The 20,793-nt window shown below is 38.4% G+C and overlaps 1 protein-coding gene across 1 annotated transcript; it reads right to left on the reverse strand.

Annotated features, from left to right (window-relative positions):
- Positions 1-7,652: 7,652 nt before the first annotated feature.
- Positions 7,653-8,697, reverse strand: LOC105445450. The gene is made up of 2 exons (XM_011680995.1): positions 8,554-8,697; positions 7,653-8,327 (listed from the first exon to the last, which is right to left on the reverse strand). Exons 1-2 carry the CDS (start codon positions 8,695-8,697, stop codon positions 7,653-7,655), a joined length of 819 nt encoding a protein of 272 aa, XP_011679297.1.
- Between the last annotated feature and the right edge of the window lie 12,096 nt (positions 8,698-20,793).

Here is a 20,793-nt window from a genome sequence, read left to right on the forward strand (position 1 = left end):
CCACGGCTGACCAATCTTCATGTTGGTCCGCAGTGGTGCTCTATCTCAGAATTACTCGACGCATGGGTGCGATGGGTCCATTGTTTGACCAGCCTAACTTTCTTCTCAAAACTCAATTTATTTGTTTATTTTTATTTTTTTGGTTTTTGTATGTGACAATTATCATGATGGAAAATTCGATTGTCCAAATGGGTAAAGCATTTGAATCTTGAAAGAATTGTACGGTTGTCACTAATCCTAAATTGTCATGATTGTATTCCTTCCAGGGGACATGCAGTAGAACTTTGTATCATGCAGGAATGTATTCTTTACCCTCAAATGGGCTTGAGAAAAGTATTCGTTATCCTTTGATCTTGACGACTGGTATTATCAAGACCGAAGTCCTCACTCTTTATCAATCATTATTATCTGTATAGCATTCAACTGTTTTGAGTCTATCTGTTATATTGTAATTGACGAAACTTTTTTCTTTTTTATGATAAGCGGAAATGTCAAAACCCTCTTTGCCATTTAATATTATTGTACTCCGAATTGTCATAACAGTTATTAAGTATGTACATACGAGCCTGTCTTAGCAAGCATGTATCTTTCTAATCACCTGTGTCAATCAAAAATACATTCGCAATTTCGTGTGCTTATAACCTTAACAAATACATGGACTTCTCGCTTACGCGTGTCTGACGTATAGGAACAGGGCGTGGCTTCTCCGCGCCACGGTTAACCGATCTTCACATCGGCCCGCTGTGGCGCTCTATCACAAACATACTCGACGCATAGAGCGATGGGTCCATTGTTTGAGCAGCCTTACTTTCATTTCGAATCTGCATTTATGTTTTGGTGGGTTTTACTGTTTTGTGACCAATAATAATGGAAAAAAAACATTTGAATCTTGAAGGAATTGTACTTTTTCACTAATGCTAAATTGTCACGATTCTATACATTCGGGTGTCATACAGCTCCATTTTGTATCATGCAGGAATGTATATAGCTTACCCTCCACTGGGCTGGAAGCTGGAGACAAGTTTTTATTGACCTTTGATCTTGATTACTGGGATTATTAAGACCGAACTCCTCACTCTTTATCAATAATTATTATCTGTATAGCATTCCAAAAACTTGAGTCTATCTGTTATATTGTAATTGACTGAACTTTTTTTTTTTTTTTTTGAGCGGGAATGTCAAAACCCTCTTTGCCATTTAATATTATTGTACTCCGAAATGACGTTATTGCTATTAAGCATCATCTCAGAGTCTGCTTTAACATGCATACATTTTTCTCCTCCGCACAACAAATCTCTTTGTTTTGCAAAACTCCTGTGTCAATCACAAAATCCATTGTTATAGACTGAACTAGTTTTGATGAGCGGGAATGTCAAATCCCTCTTTGCCATTTAATAATCGTACTCCGATTTGTCATTATTGTTATCAAGCATTTTGTTTCTTCCCAGCCCCTCTATTTTGCGTGTCAAAAATACACCCTTTACTCGGGCGGTCGGGCTCCGCTCTGTTGCTCCTAAGCAATTATTGTAACTGTGACCAAGATGGGTCTTATTGTATTTTTATTTGTGTTATATTTTGAAGTTACCCGCACACTTGCACTTCGTACACACACAAACGCACCAGCATCAAACATGCAGTTGTTCATCCTCCAAATTTTCGGTACTTTACATAATACGTATCGTTAAATGAATTCGCACGCGCACACTCCCGATATTCTTGTCGACGATATAAACGAGAGCAAATACTACACACCAAAAACATTCAAAAATTCATTTTCTTACAAACCAGAAAATATTTCACTTTTACATATAAACTCCAGAAGTCTGAACAAAAATTTCGAATACGTTGAAAACCTTTTACACTCTTTAAATAATTTTGCATTTTCCGTCATTGGAATAAGTGAGACATGGTTACATCAGAATTCTCCAGATATGTTCAATTTGCCTAATTATAAGTTGATTAGGGCGGACCGCAAAGGAAGAAGAGGTGGCGGTGTTGCGTTTTATATTACACAAAACATAAACTTCAAAATCCGTTCAGATATTAAACTAACACAAGCTGAATCTTTATTTATCGAAATTAATAACTCAAATGCCAAAAATGTCATCATAGGTTTGATTTATAGACCCCCTGATTCCAATTGTGATTTATTCTGTGACGAACTGGATTTTTATCTTCATAAAATAGGGGATGAAAATAAACACAATTTTATCCTTGGTGACTTTAATATCAACTTCTCACCCTCATCTGATAACAGTAACTCAACCAATTGTATGCAGTTGATGCATTCATACGGCTTTTTTTCGATTATTAATAAACCCACCAGAATAAATCCACATTCATCAACTCAGATTGACAATATTTTTTCAAACGTACATAACAACAAAACCATCGGTGGAATATTGTGTTCTGAAGTGTCGGATCACCTACCCATATTTTTAACTTGTGAATGCAAACTATCTGGCCGTAAATCATTTGATGAGCTTATATATCGCAAAGAATCCAAACGTAATATAGAATTGCTGAAACAGGATTTATTTTTCGAGGGATGGGTTGAGGTATATAGTGTAAATGATGTCAATACTGCATATAAACATTTTAGTAACAAATTGCAATATTATTATGAAAAGAATATTCCTTTAGGCAAAATGAGTAATAAGCGAAATAAACCCAGGAATCCTTGGATAACTAAAGGTTTATTGAAATCAATACAAACACGCAATCGCCTCTACAAATTACATTTACACAATCCAACTGACACTAACCTAAACACATATAAAATTTATCGAAACAAATTAACAAAACTTATCCGTACATCCCGTAGATTGCATTTTTCTAATAAAATAAAAAAGGCCAGTTCAAACACAACTGCAACTTGGAAAATTATCAAAGAGGTAATGGGAAAAAAAACGAATCCCCCACCCACGGATAATATCACATTAAATGGCACTAAAATACATGATCCTAGTCTTCATGCAAATTCATTTAACTCATTTTTTACGAATATCGGCCCTGAACTCGCCAGCAAAATTAATAGAACTCACGCACACTTTAAAGACTATCTTTCCAATCAAAACCAAGAGTCCCTCTTTTTAAATCCGACAAATCCTAGCGAAATTATTAACATTACCCAATCTCTTAACAACTCAAAATCGCACGGTTTTGATAAAATAAGTATGTCTCTCCTAAAAGAAATAATGTATCCACTTGCAAAGCCTTTAACTCACATATTTAATCACTCGTTATCGCAAGGTGTTTTCCCTGATCTATTAAAACTAGCTAAAGTCAACCCCATTCTTAAAAAAGATGATCCTCACGAAATTAGTAACTATCGTTCAATTTCCCTACTCCCAAGTATATCTAAAGTCTTAGAAAAGATCGTTCATAATAGGCTACACAAATTTATCACTAAACACAAAATACTCAATTCAAATCAATATGGCTTCAGAAAAAATTACTCAACTGACTTAGCATTAATTCAAATTTATGACAAAATTACAAGTGCCATAGCTAACAAAGAGCATGTTATAGGTATATTCTGTGACTTGAGTAAAGCATTTGATACGCTCAATCACGCTATTCTACTCTCCAAACTCAGTCATTACGGAATTCGGGGTCAGCCACTCTTATGGTTTAAAGATTATTTAACAAACAGAAGACAATATGTTACATTTAATAGTTATGATTCTGATCCTCTTTTAATTCAATGCGGTGTTCCTCAAGGCTCCATCTTAGGTCCACTGTTATTTCTTCTTTATGTAAATGATATTATCAATACATCCCCCCTTCTTTCTTTTATCTTATTTGCCGATGATACAAATATCTTTTATTCCCATAAAGACCTTAATTCGTTAAACAATACTTTGAATTATGAAATTAACAAAGTATCAGATTGGTTTAAATCCAATAAACTTTCACTTAATACAAAAAAGACTCATTTCATGTATTTTAAACACCATTCTCATAATACAGAAACACCTATATATATTAAAATCGATGGTATGCTACTAGAGAAGAAAACTAATTCCAAGTTTTTGGGTGTTCTTATAGATGAAACCTTGACTTGGAATGATCATTTACACCAAGTTACAATGTGCATTTCCAAAAGTATTGGAATAATCTCCAAGTTAAAGTTTCTTCTACCCCATGCAACCTTATTCCTACTATATAATTCGCTAGTTCTCCCGTATATAACATATTGTAATAGTGTATGGGCAAATTGTGGTTCGACAAAAATCAATTCTATTTTCAAACTGCAAAAGAAAGCCATACGTATTTGTACAGGTTCGCATTTCTTAGCTCACACTGATCCTTTATTCTATAAACTTAAAACACTAAAATTTTCGATCTGAACACTACTCAAGTAGCAGTTATTATGTTTAAGTACATTAATAATCTACTTCCACCATCCTTTGATAACATGTTTAGGTTTAATAATTCCGTTCATTCATACTCTACTCGCATATCTGGAAACTTCCATCTTACAAACCCCAAATTATCAATAACACACAAATCTGTTAGACATTCTGGCCCGGACATTTGGAATGATTTACCCGACAACATAAAGTCTTGTTCAACCATCTACTTAAACGACAAATAATACAATCATATGCTCCCCTCTCTAAATTAGTATAACAAAACCGTGACTTATTTATTCTTTATCATGCAACTGCTCACTGCACCTGCACTTGCACCGCACCCTCTTGATCACTCAGTTTTTCGAAGAGAGTTATGTCGCCAATTCTTTTTACGAGGCCGCCATCCATCTCCAGCCTAACCGCTCACGATGGTGGTCTCCTGCGTTCCAAATTACCTCTCTAATTTATTGAAAATATTTCATATTTCTTATGTTATTGTATGCTTCGTACATGTTTATCGAATGATATAATTGAACATGATTTTTGATTTAATTACTTTTGTAAACATTGTATTCATTGTATTTGTTATTGTTCGAAATTTTGTACTTTGACTTTGAATTTGTATATTTTTGAACGCAGAAATAAAATCAATCAAACAAACAAAATAGTAATTTGTGAGTGTTTGTTTTGCGTGACTGCTAAAGCATGTATGTGCTACTATGCTAATCAACTAGGGGACCTACGTCCTTAAGTCATAACTGACAGTAGTGAGGATTAATGCCTTACAAAAAGGGAACTAATATAGCTGATCGACACGCTTTTTATTCTGGGGCCTCACAGTAAAGAGGCCATTGCTCAACCACTGAATCATGACTGTACGCAGAGAGGGTTAGGGTACGGGGCCTCCCCCACAATTACAACAAAACAAAAAAATACCTCACGCAGATCCACACACAAACTTTGAATTGAACATTGTGTTCAATTATACGCTTATGGAGAACAATTGCAATAAAATACAGTAAATATAAACTCAGAACACATTTCTTGATTATATTTTATCAAAAATGTTAATGATCGTCTATGTCATCATTCTGGCATCTCCCTTTTCATTACTTTCTTGCATGTGTATTAACTACAGCTAGAATTTGTATTGATTTGTAGATTGAGTAGATATCGAAGCATGCTGTTGGTAACCGACAAGTCACCAATTTCATGTAAAGTTTACGGAATCAATCAGCGTCGAATAATTGATTTATCATCGTCCTATAATTTATTATTTCACATTCTAATGGTAATGGTAATGGTTTTATTAAAAATTCATTTGCAGCCAGATGGTTGAATTGCAGAACTTTGTAAAAACATAAATATTTATACAAACATAAAACGTAAAGACATATTACGCAGTGAGTGAATTAAAAAATCAGTGTACACATATATATATACAAATTAATACAATCCATAAAATTCGCTTAACATTCTATTCCACAATCATCATAGGGCTGGAGGGAAATATAGAAGAGAGGTAGGGAGGATAATAGTGCAGACAGCACGGGAGACCGAGGAAAAGTGTGAGATAGAGACAGACAGAGAGGGAGAGAAAGAGAGAAAGGGAGAGAGGGAGAGAGAACGAGAGACAAAGCGAGATATATATATATAAGATAATGTTGAGGAAGAGAGTGTATATCAAACATATCGAAAATAAGGTAAAAGGTACAATTTCGACAGAGAGAATACTGGTTGTAAAAATTAATAAATTACATTTTACATTTTCATTGGTGAGTTATGGATAACATATATTGTAAATTGATCGGTAGGAATGCAATCAGATGAGAGACATGAAATATGGTATTTTTGAGATTTTTCTTGTAATAAATATGTGGCAAGTATGTTTCAATCATTACATATGTTAACAATGGTAATCTTGATTTACCGTATTATATTATCATTTTCATTAATCAATTATTATGGTTGTACAATCGTCTTAGTTACAAAATTATATACTATTTCACATAAAATAAAATAATAATTATACAGCACCTCTACATCATCACTATGGGGATAAGTTTACATGTTATACAAAATAATGTGGACAAAGTGCATGATCACTACTGTGAATTTAGCTAGTCAATAAGGTAGGGAACTGGACTGTTACGAAATCGTTTGGTTTTACATTTTAACTGTTCTCTGGTATTTGATTTGCGTAGGCTTCTAATATTCTTACAAGGAGGTATGAGGTAAGATACCTTCTCGTTTGATATCAGTTTCTCTGCAAAACTCAAACACAGTTCCTTCCTTCTGTCAGCCAAAGAAGACAGATTCATTAGATTCAGTGCTGTCTCATATGACTGGTAATTAGGTCCCAAGATTATTTTCAGAGTTCTTTTCTGCACCCTTTCTAGTCGATCTACTTGTTCTTTAGTTAGGCCTCCATTCCACACCGGCGAGGCATACTCTACGAGGGGTCTGAGGAAACCAGTGTAGATGGTACAGAGGTCTTCGATCGGCAGTCCGTGACCTTTCAAGATCTTAATGAGGTGTATTCTTCCATTTGCAAGTTTTATCATGAAATCCACATGATCACTCCATTTTAAATCACAGCGGATATGGACTCCTAACAATTTGACAGACGTGGATTGCTTTAGAGGATGCTGACAAATTTCCAGTGACAGTGGTGTTGGAGGCTTTTTCATAAAACACACCTGCATACTTCACATTTAGCAGGGTTAAGGGACATTCCATTTGACGTAGACCATTCGGCAAAATGTTGAAGTGTTGCTTCCAATAGAATTGACTGATCTCCAGCGAATCTCGTGTCAAAAACAGTGACATCATCAACATACTTCCAATATGCTATATTACTATCACGTAGCGCATTGTTGATGACGATTAGGAACACAATCGGTCCACGTTTGGTTCCCTGAGGTACCCCTGCTTTCATAGTCACCCACTCTGATGTGACACCTCTGTAGCGTACGCATTGAGTCCTTTCTGTAAGAAAATCAGCTATCCAGCGGATCAATGTAGGTTTGACACCAAATGAGATCATCTTTTGCATGGCAATCGTGTGGTCTATGCGTGGTCTATCAAATGCCTTGCGGAAATCTGTCATCACAAGCGTGGATACTGCCTTGCTTTTCTCCGCGTGTTGATAAAGGCAGTGCAATAGGTCAACTAGGCATTGCGTCGTTGATAATCCTTTTATATTACCAAATTGTTTATTGTCGAGCTGCGACCCGATGTGCTGCATTAGCCACTTTGACACAAAACCCTCAAATACCTTCGCAAAACTATCAGTCAAGGAGATTGGACGGAGCTTGTCGATACATGCAGGGGTGGTTTTAGGGACGGGACGGGAACAACTACAGCTCTCTTCCACATCTTTGGAACGACACCTTCAGCAAGTGAGGTACTGAAGATATGGGCCAATGGGATACTAAGTTCACAAGCAAATTCTTTGATGATTCGGCTAGGTATCATATCGGGACCGACAGCTTTCCCAACCTTCACCTTCTTAAGCTGTTGGTAAACATCCCAAGGTTGAATGCGGAGAGGTGGAGAAGGGTCAGGTAAGTATGCAGGTAAGTTCGTAGCATCCATGGTGGGTACATCCTCAGCAACAGACTTGAAGAAGTCATTGATCCTGTTTGCTATTACGGCGGTATCATCTCTGTCAACTCCAGGAACAGTTTTATAGGAGTTGGCATTTTTCATGTTGGTCATAATTTTGATTTGTTTATACCATTCTGCAGGATTCGCCTTCTTATGTTTCTTCACTCGATCATTGTAATAGTCGTGCTTTGCTTTTCTTATTTCCTTTTTAACGCAGTTGGCAAGTTTCCTGGTAAGTTCCTTATTACCACCACTAAATGCCGCTTGTCTTTCCTTGATCAAAGATTTGATGACTGGGGTAATCCATTTCTTGTCACGGTAGTGCATTCTGACCGTTTTTGTCGGCAGGAAACGGTCAATCTGGGAGTTCAAAATGGCATAGAATGCTTCAGTCTGTTCGTCTGATGAAATACTGTCCATCACCGAACTCCATTCATACCTTGATATCCAGGACCCAAATAGTCTCTTATCCGAATCTCTGAGTGGTCTTGTTATTCGTTTCATGATAGAATTTTGATAACGAGTAGGGGCAAGTAGTGACAAAACCACCGTGTTGTGATCACTGGCTCCTAACATGACAACATACGAGTGGCTGGTCATAAAAACCAGAGAAGTTTGTCACTATCTTGTCCAGGATCCTATTTTCTCTCGTTGGCGTCTTGACGGCTTGTTTGAAGTTGGTGTTTGCAAGCAAGGCAGCATCTGGATGCTGGCCCAAGATCTGATCCATGGTTTCCTGTAGATGGTTTATCAGTATGTCTGCGAATCCTTCAACCACACTACTCAAGTTTCTTTTAGTAACTACCACAACCAACACCATGGCTACCAATTACAATGATGACCAATTTGTTGCTGAGGCCCAGGGTCGAACTCATGGGTCCTTGTCAGGACCGGCCCTGAGTATCATCTCATCCAACATTGAAGGTCTTTCAGGCGCCAAACAAGAACTCTTGGCTGACCTATGCATAACAACCGACTGTGACATTCTCTGCCTCCAGGAGACCCATCGCGGGCCTACACGAGTTCGCCCTCGTATCTCCGGAATGACCCTCATCGCAGAGAGACCACATGACCAATACGGAAGTGCAATCTTTGCCCGTGATGGTCTTGCTGTGGACCAATCTTACCTATCAGACATCAATAACATTGAAGTCCTTTCTATTGACCTAATGGGAATCACCGTAAGCTCCGTGTACAAGCCACCTCAAGAGCCTTTCGACCTGCCCGGCAGAGCTACTGACGGCAGGATGAATGTGGTCATTGGTGATTTCAACAGCCATAGCATTTCCTGGGGATATAGAGAAATGAACGAAGATGGTGAACTCGTTGAGACATGGGCAGATGCTAACCAGCTGTCCCTCATTCATGACGCTAAGCTTTCTGCCTCTTTCAAAAGTGCAAGGTGGAGACGTGGCTACAACCCTGACCTGATATTTACATCTACCAGGATTGCTAACCAGTGCGAGAAAGTCATTCTCGACCCAATCCCTCACTCCCAGCACCGACCGATAGGGCTTAAGGTTAATGCAGTCATTACTCCAAGAGCAGTATCCTTCCGACGTCGTTTCAACCTGAGGAAGGCAAACTGGGAAAAGTTTGCTAAGGACTTTGACTCCTACATCCAGGACCTACCTGCCAACCCCCAAAACTACGACACCTTTGTAGAGTTGATGAAGAAATCGTCAAGGCGTAACATCCCCCGAGGATGTCGCACAAGCTACATTCAAGGCTTGACGGACCACTCCAAGGTGATGTATGAAGACTACATCGAACACTTCCAGTTGGACCCCTTCAGTGAGGAGACACTGGAATCTGGAGAAAATCTGACCAAGGAAATTGGTGAATCTAGAAAGAGGAAGTGGCAGGAATTCATTCAATCCACTGACATGACACATAACAGCAGGAAGACATGGAAAACGATCCGGATACTGGGCAATGACTATACAAAGGCCCAACCAAGATCTAAAGTCACTGCTGACCAAGTTGCCCATCAACTCCTATTGAATGGTCGGGGAAACCCTGACCATCACCCAAGAAGAGCCAGACTCCCTAAGGTCCCAGACGCTCCAAGCTCTCAAGATGACCTAGGCTTCACTAGACCGTTCACCATGAACGAACTGCTTGCTGCCATCAAAGCAATGACAAACAACAAAGCTGCTGGACTTGATGACATCCTCTGCGAGCAGATCAAACAGCTTAGACCAGGCGCCCTCAACAGGCTTCTCAAAATGTTCAACGAATGTTTGGGCACCAACAACATCCCAAAGCTCTGGAGGAAATCCAAAGTTATTGCCCTGTTGAAGCCTGGTAAAGACGCAGCCAGTCCAAAGAGCTACAGGCCTATCTCCCTACTGTGCCATACATATAAGCTGTTCGAGCGGCTTATCTTCAACCGCATCGCCCCATTCGTGGATGAACATCTCATTCCAGAACAAGAAGGGTTTAGGCCAGGAAAATCATGCACTGGCCAACTTCTAAACCTCACTCAGTTTATTGAGGACGGGTATGAGAGTAAGCTAATCACCGGAGCTGCTTTCGTTGATCTCTCTGCTGCCTACGACACCGTGAACCACAGAATCCTTACCAGGAAGATCTTTGAGCTGACAAAGGACGTGAGACTGACTGGACTCATCCAGACGTTGCTGTCCAATCGGCGATATTTTGTGGTTCTCAATGGGAATCGCAGCAGATGGCGCAGACAGAAAAATGGCCTACCACAAGGAAGTGTGCTCGCAACGTTACTCTTTAACGTGTACACGAATGACCAACCGATCCACCCAAACACCAGGAGCTTCCTCTACGCCGATGATCTCTGCATCGCCACCCAGAACCAGTCTTTTGTGAAGTTGGAGGAGTCCCTCAGTGATGCTCTGGCCGGTCTCATCCCATACTATGCAACCAACCACCTGAGAGCTAACCCTGATAAAACTCAGATAAGCGCATTCCACCTCAAGAACAGGGATGCCAACCATCAACTAAGGATCAGCTGGTATGGGAAAAGGCTGAAGCACACTCCCAACCCAGTCTACTTAGGCGTCACACTCGATCGCTCCCTTACCTACAAGAACCACATTGCCAACACAAAGGCTAAAGTTGGAGCCCGCAACAGCATCCTCAAGAAGCTAGCCAACACCAACTGGGGGACTGATGCCAGAACAATCCGGACGACAGCCCTCGCGCTTTGCTTCTCTGCTGCGGAGTATGCATCTCCAGTATGGAGTAGGTCGGCCCATGCAACCAAGATTGACCCAGCTCTAAATTCATCTTGCAGAGCGATCACTGGATGCCTTAGACCAACAAAAGTAGAAGACATCTACCTGCTCTGCGGTATTGCCCCTCCACACGTCAGAAGGTTGGTCTTGTCCCAGAAAGAAAAGGACAAACAAGAAAACAATCCACTCCACCCACTCTTCGAACAACAGCCAGTGGGCAAGCGGCTCAAATCCAGACACAGCTTTCTGCACTCTGTAGAGCCTCTTAATACTAGCCCTCACAACCAAAGGATGACTTTGTGGTCTAACCACCTTCAGACCACTCCACATAAACTCTCCCTCAGCCCGAAGGAATCCCTCGCAACCGGCTCCAGTGAGACTTGGCCTACCTGGCTTAGCCTCAACCGCCTAAGAACTGGCTACGGTCGATGCAGAGTCCTAATGCAGAGGTGGGGTCTAGGAGACGAACAAACGGCATGTGAATGCGGCCAGGAACAGACAATGGAACACCTGCTAGTCTGCCCACTCCTGCCAGAGCCATGCACCCAAGACGACCTGCAAGCCGTGAATTGCCGTGCCAAAGCCTGTGTGGACCACTGGACGGGACTTGTGTAGTGACTCGATAAGAAGAAGAAGAAGTATGTCTGTATACTCACTGTCTGGCGGATGATACACTACCGCCACGATCAGATGCGAAATTGCTCATGGAAGACGTTCAGGTCGTATTTTCACCCAAAGAACCTCCAGTTCTGTGGGCACTTCCATTTTCATTTGTACTGGGTTGTATGCCTCCTGGACATAAAGCGCCACACCACCACCTTGCCTATGCAAACGTGACTTTGTGAACACACTCACGCACACACTCACACACACTGCGCTTGCAGAGAGAGTTGCCCATTCCACAGTTGCTGGTGTGTGTTTTTTTTTTTTGGGGGGGGGGAGGGGGCTGCATTTTGTTGTTGTAATTGAGTTGGAATGTTATTTTCATTCTTTTTCTCTCAACAAACACAAATTGAATACATTAATTCTACAATTAAGATCGAAAATAGTAGAAAATTATATTACATAAGGCTTACTACAATTATACTTATAATCTCTTCAATATAATGTATGAAATGAATAGTTATATTTCATACATGTATTACAGCACAGTCGGCCCTGCTTCTACGATGATTTCTTATCACATTTCCTCTACAATAGAAAAAGCATACTTTGGCTATCATTATAAAAAAAGATCGTACAATCATTAATTCATTAAAAGATGAAAAGAACCCAAATCATAACTGAAATGACAATTTAAAAAAAGAATGAAATGAGACAAGAGATATCTATGGCTCCCCTCCCCGTTTTAGCTTGTCCCACACACTCCCCTATTCCCCCAAATACAAATAGTAAATACCCCAAAAAGATACACACACATATTTTGAATTGAGCACGGTGTTAATAATACGCTGGTGGTTTTAACTTTCTAAATTTGAAATAAATATGGACTGAGAACACATTTTTTCATTATATTTTATCCAAACTTCAAATGCTCACCAATGTCATCATTCTGGCATCTCCCTTCTTAAAATAATTTCTTGCCTGTTTATTAACTACAGCTAGATCTTGTATTGATTGGTAGATTGATTAAATATCGAAGCCTGCTGTTCGTAACCGAAAAGTCACCACATTCATGTAAAATTGAACGAATCAATAAACGTCGAATAATTGATTTATCATCGTTCTAGAATACCTGCATTCTTATCTATCACGAATAAACAATCAAAAGATATCTTTAATCTTCGTTTTGATTAGTTTTTTCGCCATTTCTCTTTCCCTGTCCAATAGTGATAAAATGTTCAAATCGTCTCATTCAAAGCCCAAGATTATATTCATATTTTCTTTATCGAGAGAATATATTAAATGACAAGTCTTGTGTACAACCATGAATTGCAACCTTTTCAAAATGATTCTATTCGCTGCCAATATTCAGAATCTGAAATTGGTATATCCAGATAATACACCAACGCTTTTAACCACATCCATCGCTCCAACCAAAACCCATATGCCAATACACATCATGTTCATCAAATATGGAAAGATTTCAAAATGAAATTTGAATAGAAATCAAATATACCATGCATTGTGCAGCTTTAGTTGAAATCATAATTTCTCTGTCACTTGCTTAGCAGAAGCTTCTGAGGGACTAGTCACTGAAGATCCAAAATTTGACAGACGCCTCGAAAAAAAAGCATGGTACATTTTATTTATATCTTTCATCAAGAAAGGAAAATCTAAGAAGTAAGTAATACAAAAACACATCAGAAATCAAGTATCATTTCACACTTTTGTCAAATATAACAAAAACACACACATGTACACACTGTGCAAAGAGAGTAGCCCAATCCACAGTTGCTGGGGAGGTGTTGGATTTTTGTTGTTGTAATTGAGTTGGAATGTTTTTTTTCATTCTTTTTCTCTCAACAAACAAAAATCGAATATATTTAATCGACAATTAAGATTCAAAATTATAGTAAAACATTATATTACGTAAGGCTTGATATAATTATAATCATCATCTAACCAATACCATATTTGAAATTAATAGCTTAAATACATGTATTAATGCACAGTAGGTCCTACTTCCACAATGATTTATTATTTCCTTTACAATATACAAAGCATACTTCTGTTATAAATACACGAAATAAATCATACAGTCATGTAGTCCTTAAAAAAAAACCTAAATCGTAACTGAATGACAAATACCAAAAAAAAGAATAAAAAAAGGAGAGATGTTTGATTTGCCTCTCCTTCGAAGCTTGGCTCGCGTGCCACCCACCCCCCACCCCCCTAAAAAAAAAAGATCTCACACAGATCTACACATACATTTTGAATTAAAAATGTGTTCAATTTTACGCTTGAGGGTAAATTTTTCTAAAAATGCCATAAATATGTCTTCAGAAGACATTGCTTCATAATATTGTATCCTAACTTTTAATCATCGTCAATGTCATCATTATGGCATCTCCTTTTTTTATTTTCTTGTCTGTGTATTAATTAGCTGCAGTTAGATTTCGTATTTGTTCAAAGATTTAGTAAATATTGAAGCCTGCCGTTCTTAACCGACGAGCCACCACATTCATATAAGATTGAACGAATCAATCAAATTTTGCGTTTTTAAATGGATTCAAGCCAATAAATTGTCGCACAATATAATAAAACATATATTATTTAATGCTTTTCAGTAATTCTGTATCATCGTTACCAGGCCATATCAAAATCAATAACGTAATAATCAACCAGGTTGAATCCACCAAATTCTTAGGTGTCTGTATAGACAGTAAACTAACATGGAAAGTTCACATCAATTGTTTAAGTAAGCTGAACTCCTGTGTAATGACTAAGTTGAAACCTTTTGTACCTCCTAATGTCATGCTTCTTTTCTATTCTACCTTGATCTTGCCTTATCTTAATTATTGTATACTCGCATTGGGGAAAAGCTCTATACCCCTCATGGACAAAGTTAATGTTGTACAAAAACGGGCTGTTAGAATAATAAATAATGTGGGTTTTCTTGCCCACACAAAAACGCTTTTCTATAATTGTAATATTCTTAAAATATCTGACTTGCACTTATTTAATCTAGGAATATTTATGTGTAGTAATGTGAGATTGTTGCCTCCTGTGGCTGGGCTTGGGTTTGGTGCAGGCTATTCTTCAGTGTGCACTATCAGGCCTCTCTTGCAATGGCTTGAGTGCACGCTGGACAATGGCCTGGGCTTGGGTTCGGTTGTAGGAGGTGACAGCTTTCACATTACTGGAGAAGACATTACTGCAGAGAAGTCACAGTGGGCCCCACTAAGGGTCCTAAGGCAGGTCCCTGGATGCTAGTTTGACCACAATGTAATGCCTAAAACCCCTGAGTTTTAGTAGGCTCCGCCTCCTTTTCCCCACGCCAATTATTGACCTGTCACAAATGAGGTATCAAAATATGCTCATGATCGTAATTAAATGCCTAAAATCCGTGAGCTTCCGTAGGGTCCACCTCTTGACCCCCGCCGGGGCTTTGCCTCTGGACCGCATGCAAATTTATGCTACGCTCTCCCTTGTCATTAATACTTTAGCCCCCCCCCCCCCCCCCACTTGAAAAACGTTCTGCGGGGCATGCATGTAACATATAAGAGTGGTGGTGATGCGAATTATTTTCTTCTGCCCCCTCCTCCAACATTTTTGCTCATTACGTACGCCACTGGTCCCTCACCTTTCGTCGTCCCCATATGGAAACGTTTGCTTGTATTTGTCTCATAAAAGAAGTTGATCACAAACTGACTCCCACACGGTATTGAGTGCTCAGGGGTCACAGGCCGCTGGCTTCATCGGGCAGGTAGTTCCATTATGTGAATGGGTAAATTAACTATTACAAAATGAGGGGACACATTACATTGTACAGTAGGGACACACATTATTTTTATTGTGCAGAACATACTCTTTTGTTGACTTACTTATTGCATGAAACTATAAAACCAAAATGCATTTTGTATTCTAACAATTGGAGTACAAAGAATAATAACAGGTGAATGAAATGCATAAACACCACAAACACCTGGGGAGGAAGCATTCATAAATTTGAAAACATATAGTTGATAAACGACTCCGATGAAACCATAAAACCAAAATGAAATTTGTGTTCGGGCAATTGGAGTACAAAGAATGATAGCAGGTGAATGAAATGCTTCAAAAGCAACACAAACACCTGGGAAGCTAGGAAGCATCCATAAATTTGAATAATTTAGTTGATAAACGACTCCGCATGTGGACGTTTGTTGGAGCAGAAAGCAGTGGATTCTTAACAACACGAACCCATTTAACAGAATGTCGGAACGTAAATTAAATTCGGCGCGGTTGGAAAATGCATCTTTCTACCCTGCGACTTTAATGGTACGATCCAGTAAATTACAACAGTAAAATGGCTCTTATTTTAAAATTACTCATTAAATAAAACCCAAAACTTCAGTGATATCGGAAAAAATATGTTAAATCTTACTAATAGATACAAAAAGATGTATAAACATTGTGAAAGTGTCGCATTTTACGATAAAAGACGCCGATTTAGCGAAGATGACGTCATTAGTGCGCTTGCATCAGGGAATTCAAGGTCAAAAGGTCAATTCAGACACTGATAAATTATTGGTCGAGCCTTTTTGTTTCCTTTATTCCGACAAAATTATACAATCAATCAAAACAAGTTTAATACCAGAAGAAAGCTAACGATTAGTATTTTCATTAACCGCTTGCGCCAAAGTCGCTTGACCACAGCGAAACGAGTGAGAGCTTGCGAGAGCGGCCAAAGTGTGATTGAAACTCGCTATTTGCTCTTCTCCAACGCAAAAAGAGACGACACTGTGCTGGATAAATGTATTTTTTCCGACAAAAGTACAGAAAATTTGCATATGGTCTTTTTATATTATACTTTATGAAATGTTACCCGAGTGAATTCCGGGCGCCCCAATGCTGGAAAAGAACGCACATTTTAGAAAACTTGACTTTTTCGTGGAAAAATGCTTATTTGTTCTATGCACGCAAGTCAGATTGAGCGGAGGATACAACGTTTCCATATGCCTCCCCCCCCCCCCTCCCGGTCATGAGAAGAAATCGCCGCCCCTGGATGTAGAGCATACAATTCAGATGTATTTTGAAACAAGTTAAAGACAAAAAAAGTGAATGAAACAGCGTCAACACTAAAAAACAAGAACAACAACTTACATAACCCCTTTGAAGACCAGCTTTTAGCTGAAAAGGGTGATCCTTACCATATGTGAAAAATAAATTAAAAAACAAAAAACAAACTTGAGACCAACGTCTTTCACTATGAATACGTCTTAGATTGTGCTTGTTATTGTCTTACCGTCTCTCCTCGAACTGATTTTAACTTTTTGTTAACGCCTGAAAATGTTCAGATTGGAATAACATCTAATGAACCATCGATGGTCTGATCTTAGATTTAATGACCGTCGATACTCCAGACCGAACAGGCAATCGATCTAGATGACATATTTTATGATCCCACGGGGAGTGAAAACTGCCTCGCACTCTTGGTCAGCTAAACGTGTATTCATCGTCCAACGCTCCAATTCAATTCCAAATTTCCAAAGTTAAATTACACAATGGTTAGTATCTTTCTACAAAAAGAATATTTACACTAATTGGGTAGCATATATTGTCACCAAGTTTAGTGGATATCTGAATATGCGTTATTCCTTACGTCACAGCCATGCGTCGTGCAATTAAAACTTTAATTCAGGCTTACAAGTTAAGAAGTTTGGAAAGTTTAATCGCCTAAAGATACCGTGGTGTGACGGTTGTTATGTTCTTGGCTTTCCTCATTTAAATGCAGATTATGTGCAGACCCCCCCCCCCGGCTGTTCTCAAAACTATGTATACAGTTCAAAGACCTATCATTAAACAGAGTGCGATCTCCATTCATTTGTGCAATTTTTTTTTTTTTAGGAAAATGGGAATTCAATACTGGTAAGTTGTTAAATAACATCACTCAGTCTGATTTGATTGAAGATATATCTCATTAATGAAACAGTGTAAAGGCTTACCACCGCCATCAACCCTTACTGTACTGGGAGGGGGGGGGGGGGGGGGCCTGGAACCTAATAATGACAAATTTTTCACACCTAAAAATCACGGATGCCCAGCTTAGATTAATAATCCGTTTGAGTCACGAGATCTTTACCGCGGAACTTATGGCAACCTTGACTACCATTTAAATAGGTGTTTTAAGACACCTAATAATAACAAATTTTTCACACCTAAATATCACGGATTCACAGCTTAGATTAGTAATCAGCTTGAGCCACGTGATCATCACCAAGAAAGTTATGGTAACTTTCAAACCATTTAAAGAGGTGTGCAAGACACCTCAAATTGCTAATTTAATACAACCACAGATTCACGGACAGAACAATAAGACGATTAGCCGGTGTAAGTAACGTGATTATTACCATCAACCTTGGATAACCTGTGAAACCGATCGATAAAGGTGCTTAAAAGACCAAATAATTACTTATTTATCACCACCGTCGGTTAACGAATAAAAAAACTCGTTGCTTGGTCAAGTGGTTATTTGGTCATAAACACTTGATTTTAAAGGCCCACTGCACTACTTGTAGCTACTTGCGCCATTTATATAACAAACAGTGCCTAATCGGTGACCATTGGTCCCCCATGATCCTCTTTTTCTTATGTTAACTGAGAGCTGAGTTGATGAGATAACCACCTGTCCAGTGACCTTGCAGGGCGCTCTAATCCCTCCTGTAAACTACGGCAGATAAGCTTTAATACAGAGGTAAGTGGAATCACGTTTATACTCCAGTCGCGTGATAAATTGGTGGTTTTTAGGTTAGATGAAAAGGTGAACAGGAGTACCTTTTTTGTTTAAATGAAGGCACGTGTCGATAACGTTTAAATCTAGTTCAAAAGGCACCATACTTTAAAATCACTTAAAATACCTTCCCAAAAGAGGTTATTTTTTAGTGTTCTGTTTATTGGGAAGGTAGTGACTTTAATGCTTAATGTACAATTAAAGATAATCTGTGAGTTTGAGTAAAAATAGACCATTATTAATGCTACAAATTGGGAAAAATTATCTGATTGATTTCTTGATTTTCTTAACTCTATTATTACAATTTAATTACATTTTTAGTGAATGAAAATTGTCACAAAGCAATGCATTGGCTTTGTATACCATTTCAGACATTTAAGGGCAAAAACGGTTGGAAAAACTCAAAAATGGTTGGAGAAATTTACTGTTAGAGGGTGTCGCACAGTGGATTTTTTCGGGGTTAGTACAGTAGAAGGAATATAATAAGTAAAAATTCATACAACAATTACGCAGTTTTTTCATCAACCTTCATCAGCGTTACGGAGTCACTTTAAGCCAGATTGATGTTGTTAAGTTGTTCGATAACATCAGTCACTTTGATTTGTTTGGAGTGTAAAATATAGTCGGCAACAGCTTTAATATTAAATGTTAGTTCTTCTCACTTAAATCATTAGTCTGGAAACAATTATTTGCCCATTGTTGTATATTGTATTACATTTTCAGTTACGATGAATTTACATTATAATGCAATTTTCAGGTTAGCCAGGTTTATTTATGAGAACAAAAGAGTGATATTCTTAAGTTGTTCGATAACATCACTCAGTTTGATTTGATTGGAGATATATCTCATTAATGAAACAGTGTAAAGGCTATATAGACTCAAAAAACCTTCACCATTAAACTTCAAGCTCCCTCACACATGATATATTGCGATATTTTCAAGGCTACTTATTACTTCAAGTTCATGTATATACAAACGACAACAGCTTCAATATTAAATGTTAGTTCGTCTCACTTAAATCATTGGTGTGGAAACAATTATTTGCCCATTGTTGTATATAATACAACAATTTGCATAACGATGAATATTCATGAAATTTTCAGGAAAAACATACCTTTTGCAGCCAAAATCAAATATGTAGAACTCTGCAGGAAATATGAATATGTCATGTTTGTCCTATTTGTGAAATTAAAACATTAGCAGTGTCCTAGTATTCAAATTATACAAAGAAACCCGTTTACCTTCTAGACTTTACTGTCAGACACTATTGAGTGACTGGCTGACATCTTTTTCTCTTTGGTAATAAGATACATAAACGAGCTGTAACAGGTACATGAGCATTTGTCTACATTAATAACCCACAACTTGTAATGGCCAAAATTAAACAGATTGAATCTTTGTGCAGCACGAGACTTAAGACCATTCTGTAAAAAGGTCTGAGAAGCAGACTTTTACTTAAGGGATTGCAATCATTTACGTAGATTTGACAACTAATGGTCGTTATTTTCCCACTAAAAGCCTTGTTCAAGCCCTATCGTTTTAAGGGAAGTTCTAAATTAGTATTGTCTTTCAAATGCCATTAAAATTTAACCTTTCCATTGTGTTGGCCTGCAAATGGGACATAGTATCTTTAATATGTAACTAAGTAAAAAGTAATTGATCTCTCGAAATGACCGACCGGAGTGATGAAATCCTGACAAGTTAGAAAATAAATTCTTCGTTCGTATAAAATATCTTTACAGCTTATCGTGACTGCTTGTGGTGGAATATTATTTGGAAATTTCTCTTGTCGTAGATGTACTGTATGAGCCAGCAATACATATATTCCTAATCAGAAAACTGCCCGAAGTTCTCTTTTTAAAAGTGAAAGGCAAAACTCACGTGCAACGGTGTCGATTTGTATCCGTGGTTGGGGGGATGATAGGTGTCAAAATATTTTCGGCAATGGATCAAAGCAACCAAGAGGTAGAAGCGTGTGGCAGGTTACACCCCTCCCTTACAAGTTATTAACTTTTTTCAAGTCACCCTCAATAAAGATAACATTTCAGAGAATATGGCTTATTATCCTCTCAAGCGCGTAGATGATTTTATTTTAGGGGGGCGGGAGTGAGCACTTACGAATCACTTACAGAGCGCGCGTAGCGCGCTCCCTAGGGGGTGGGTGCAGGGAGGGGGTTCCCCGTCCCACGCGGAGGGCGGAAGCTTTGATGTTTCATTAGATTATTAGAGAAAGAAGAC

This window comes from Strongylocentrotus purpuratus, unplaced genomic scaffold, assembly GCF_000002235.5.
Source record: "Strongylocentrotus purpuratus isolate Spur 01 unplaced genomic scaffold, Spur_5.0 spur5_contig_864, whole genome shotgun sequence".
Classification (NCBI taxonomy): Eukaryota; Metazoa; Echinodermata; class Echinoidea; order Camarodonta; family Strongylocentrotidae; genus Strongylocentrotus; species Strongylocentrotus purpuratus.

Excerpts from the sequence above, each read along its gene's own strand:
- LOC105445450 (XM_011680995.1), bottom strand. The coding sequence starts at position 8,697 with ATGGATCAGATCTTGGGCCAGCATCCAGATGCTGCCTTGCTTGCAAAC. Across the intron at positions 8,328-8,553 it reads GTTTTTATGACCAGCCACTC|ATTGACCGTTTCCTGCCGAC; the intron begins GTATGTTGTCAT and ends TTGAACTCCCAG.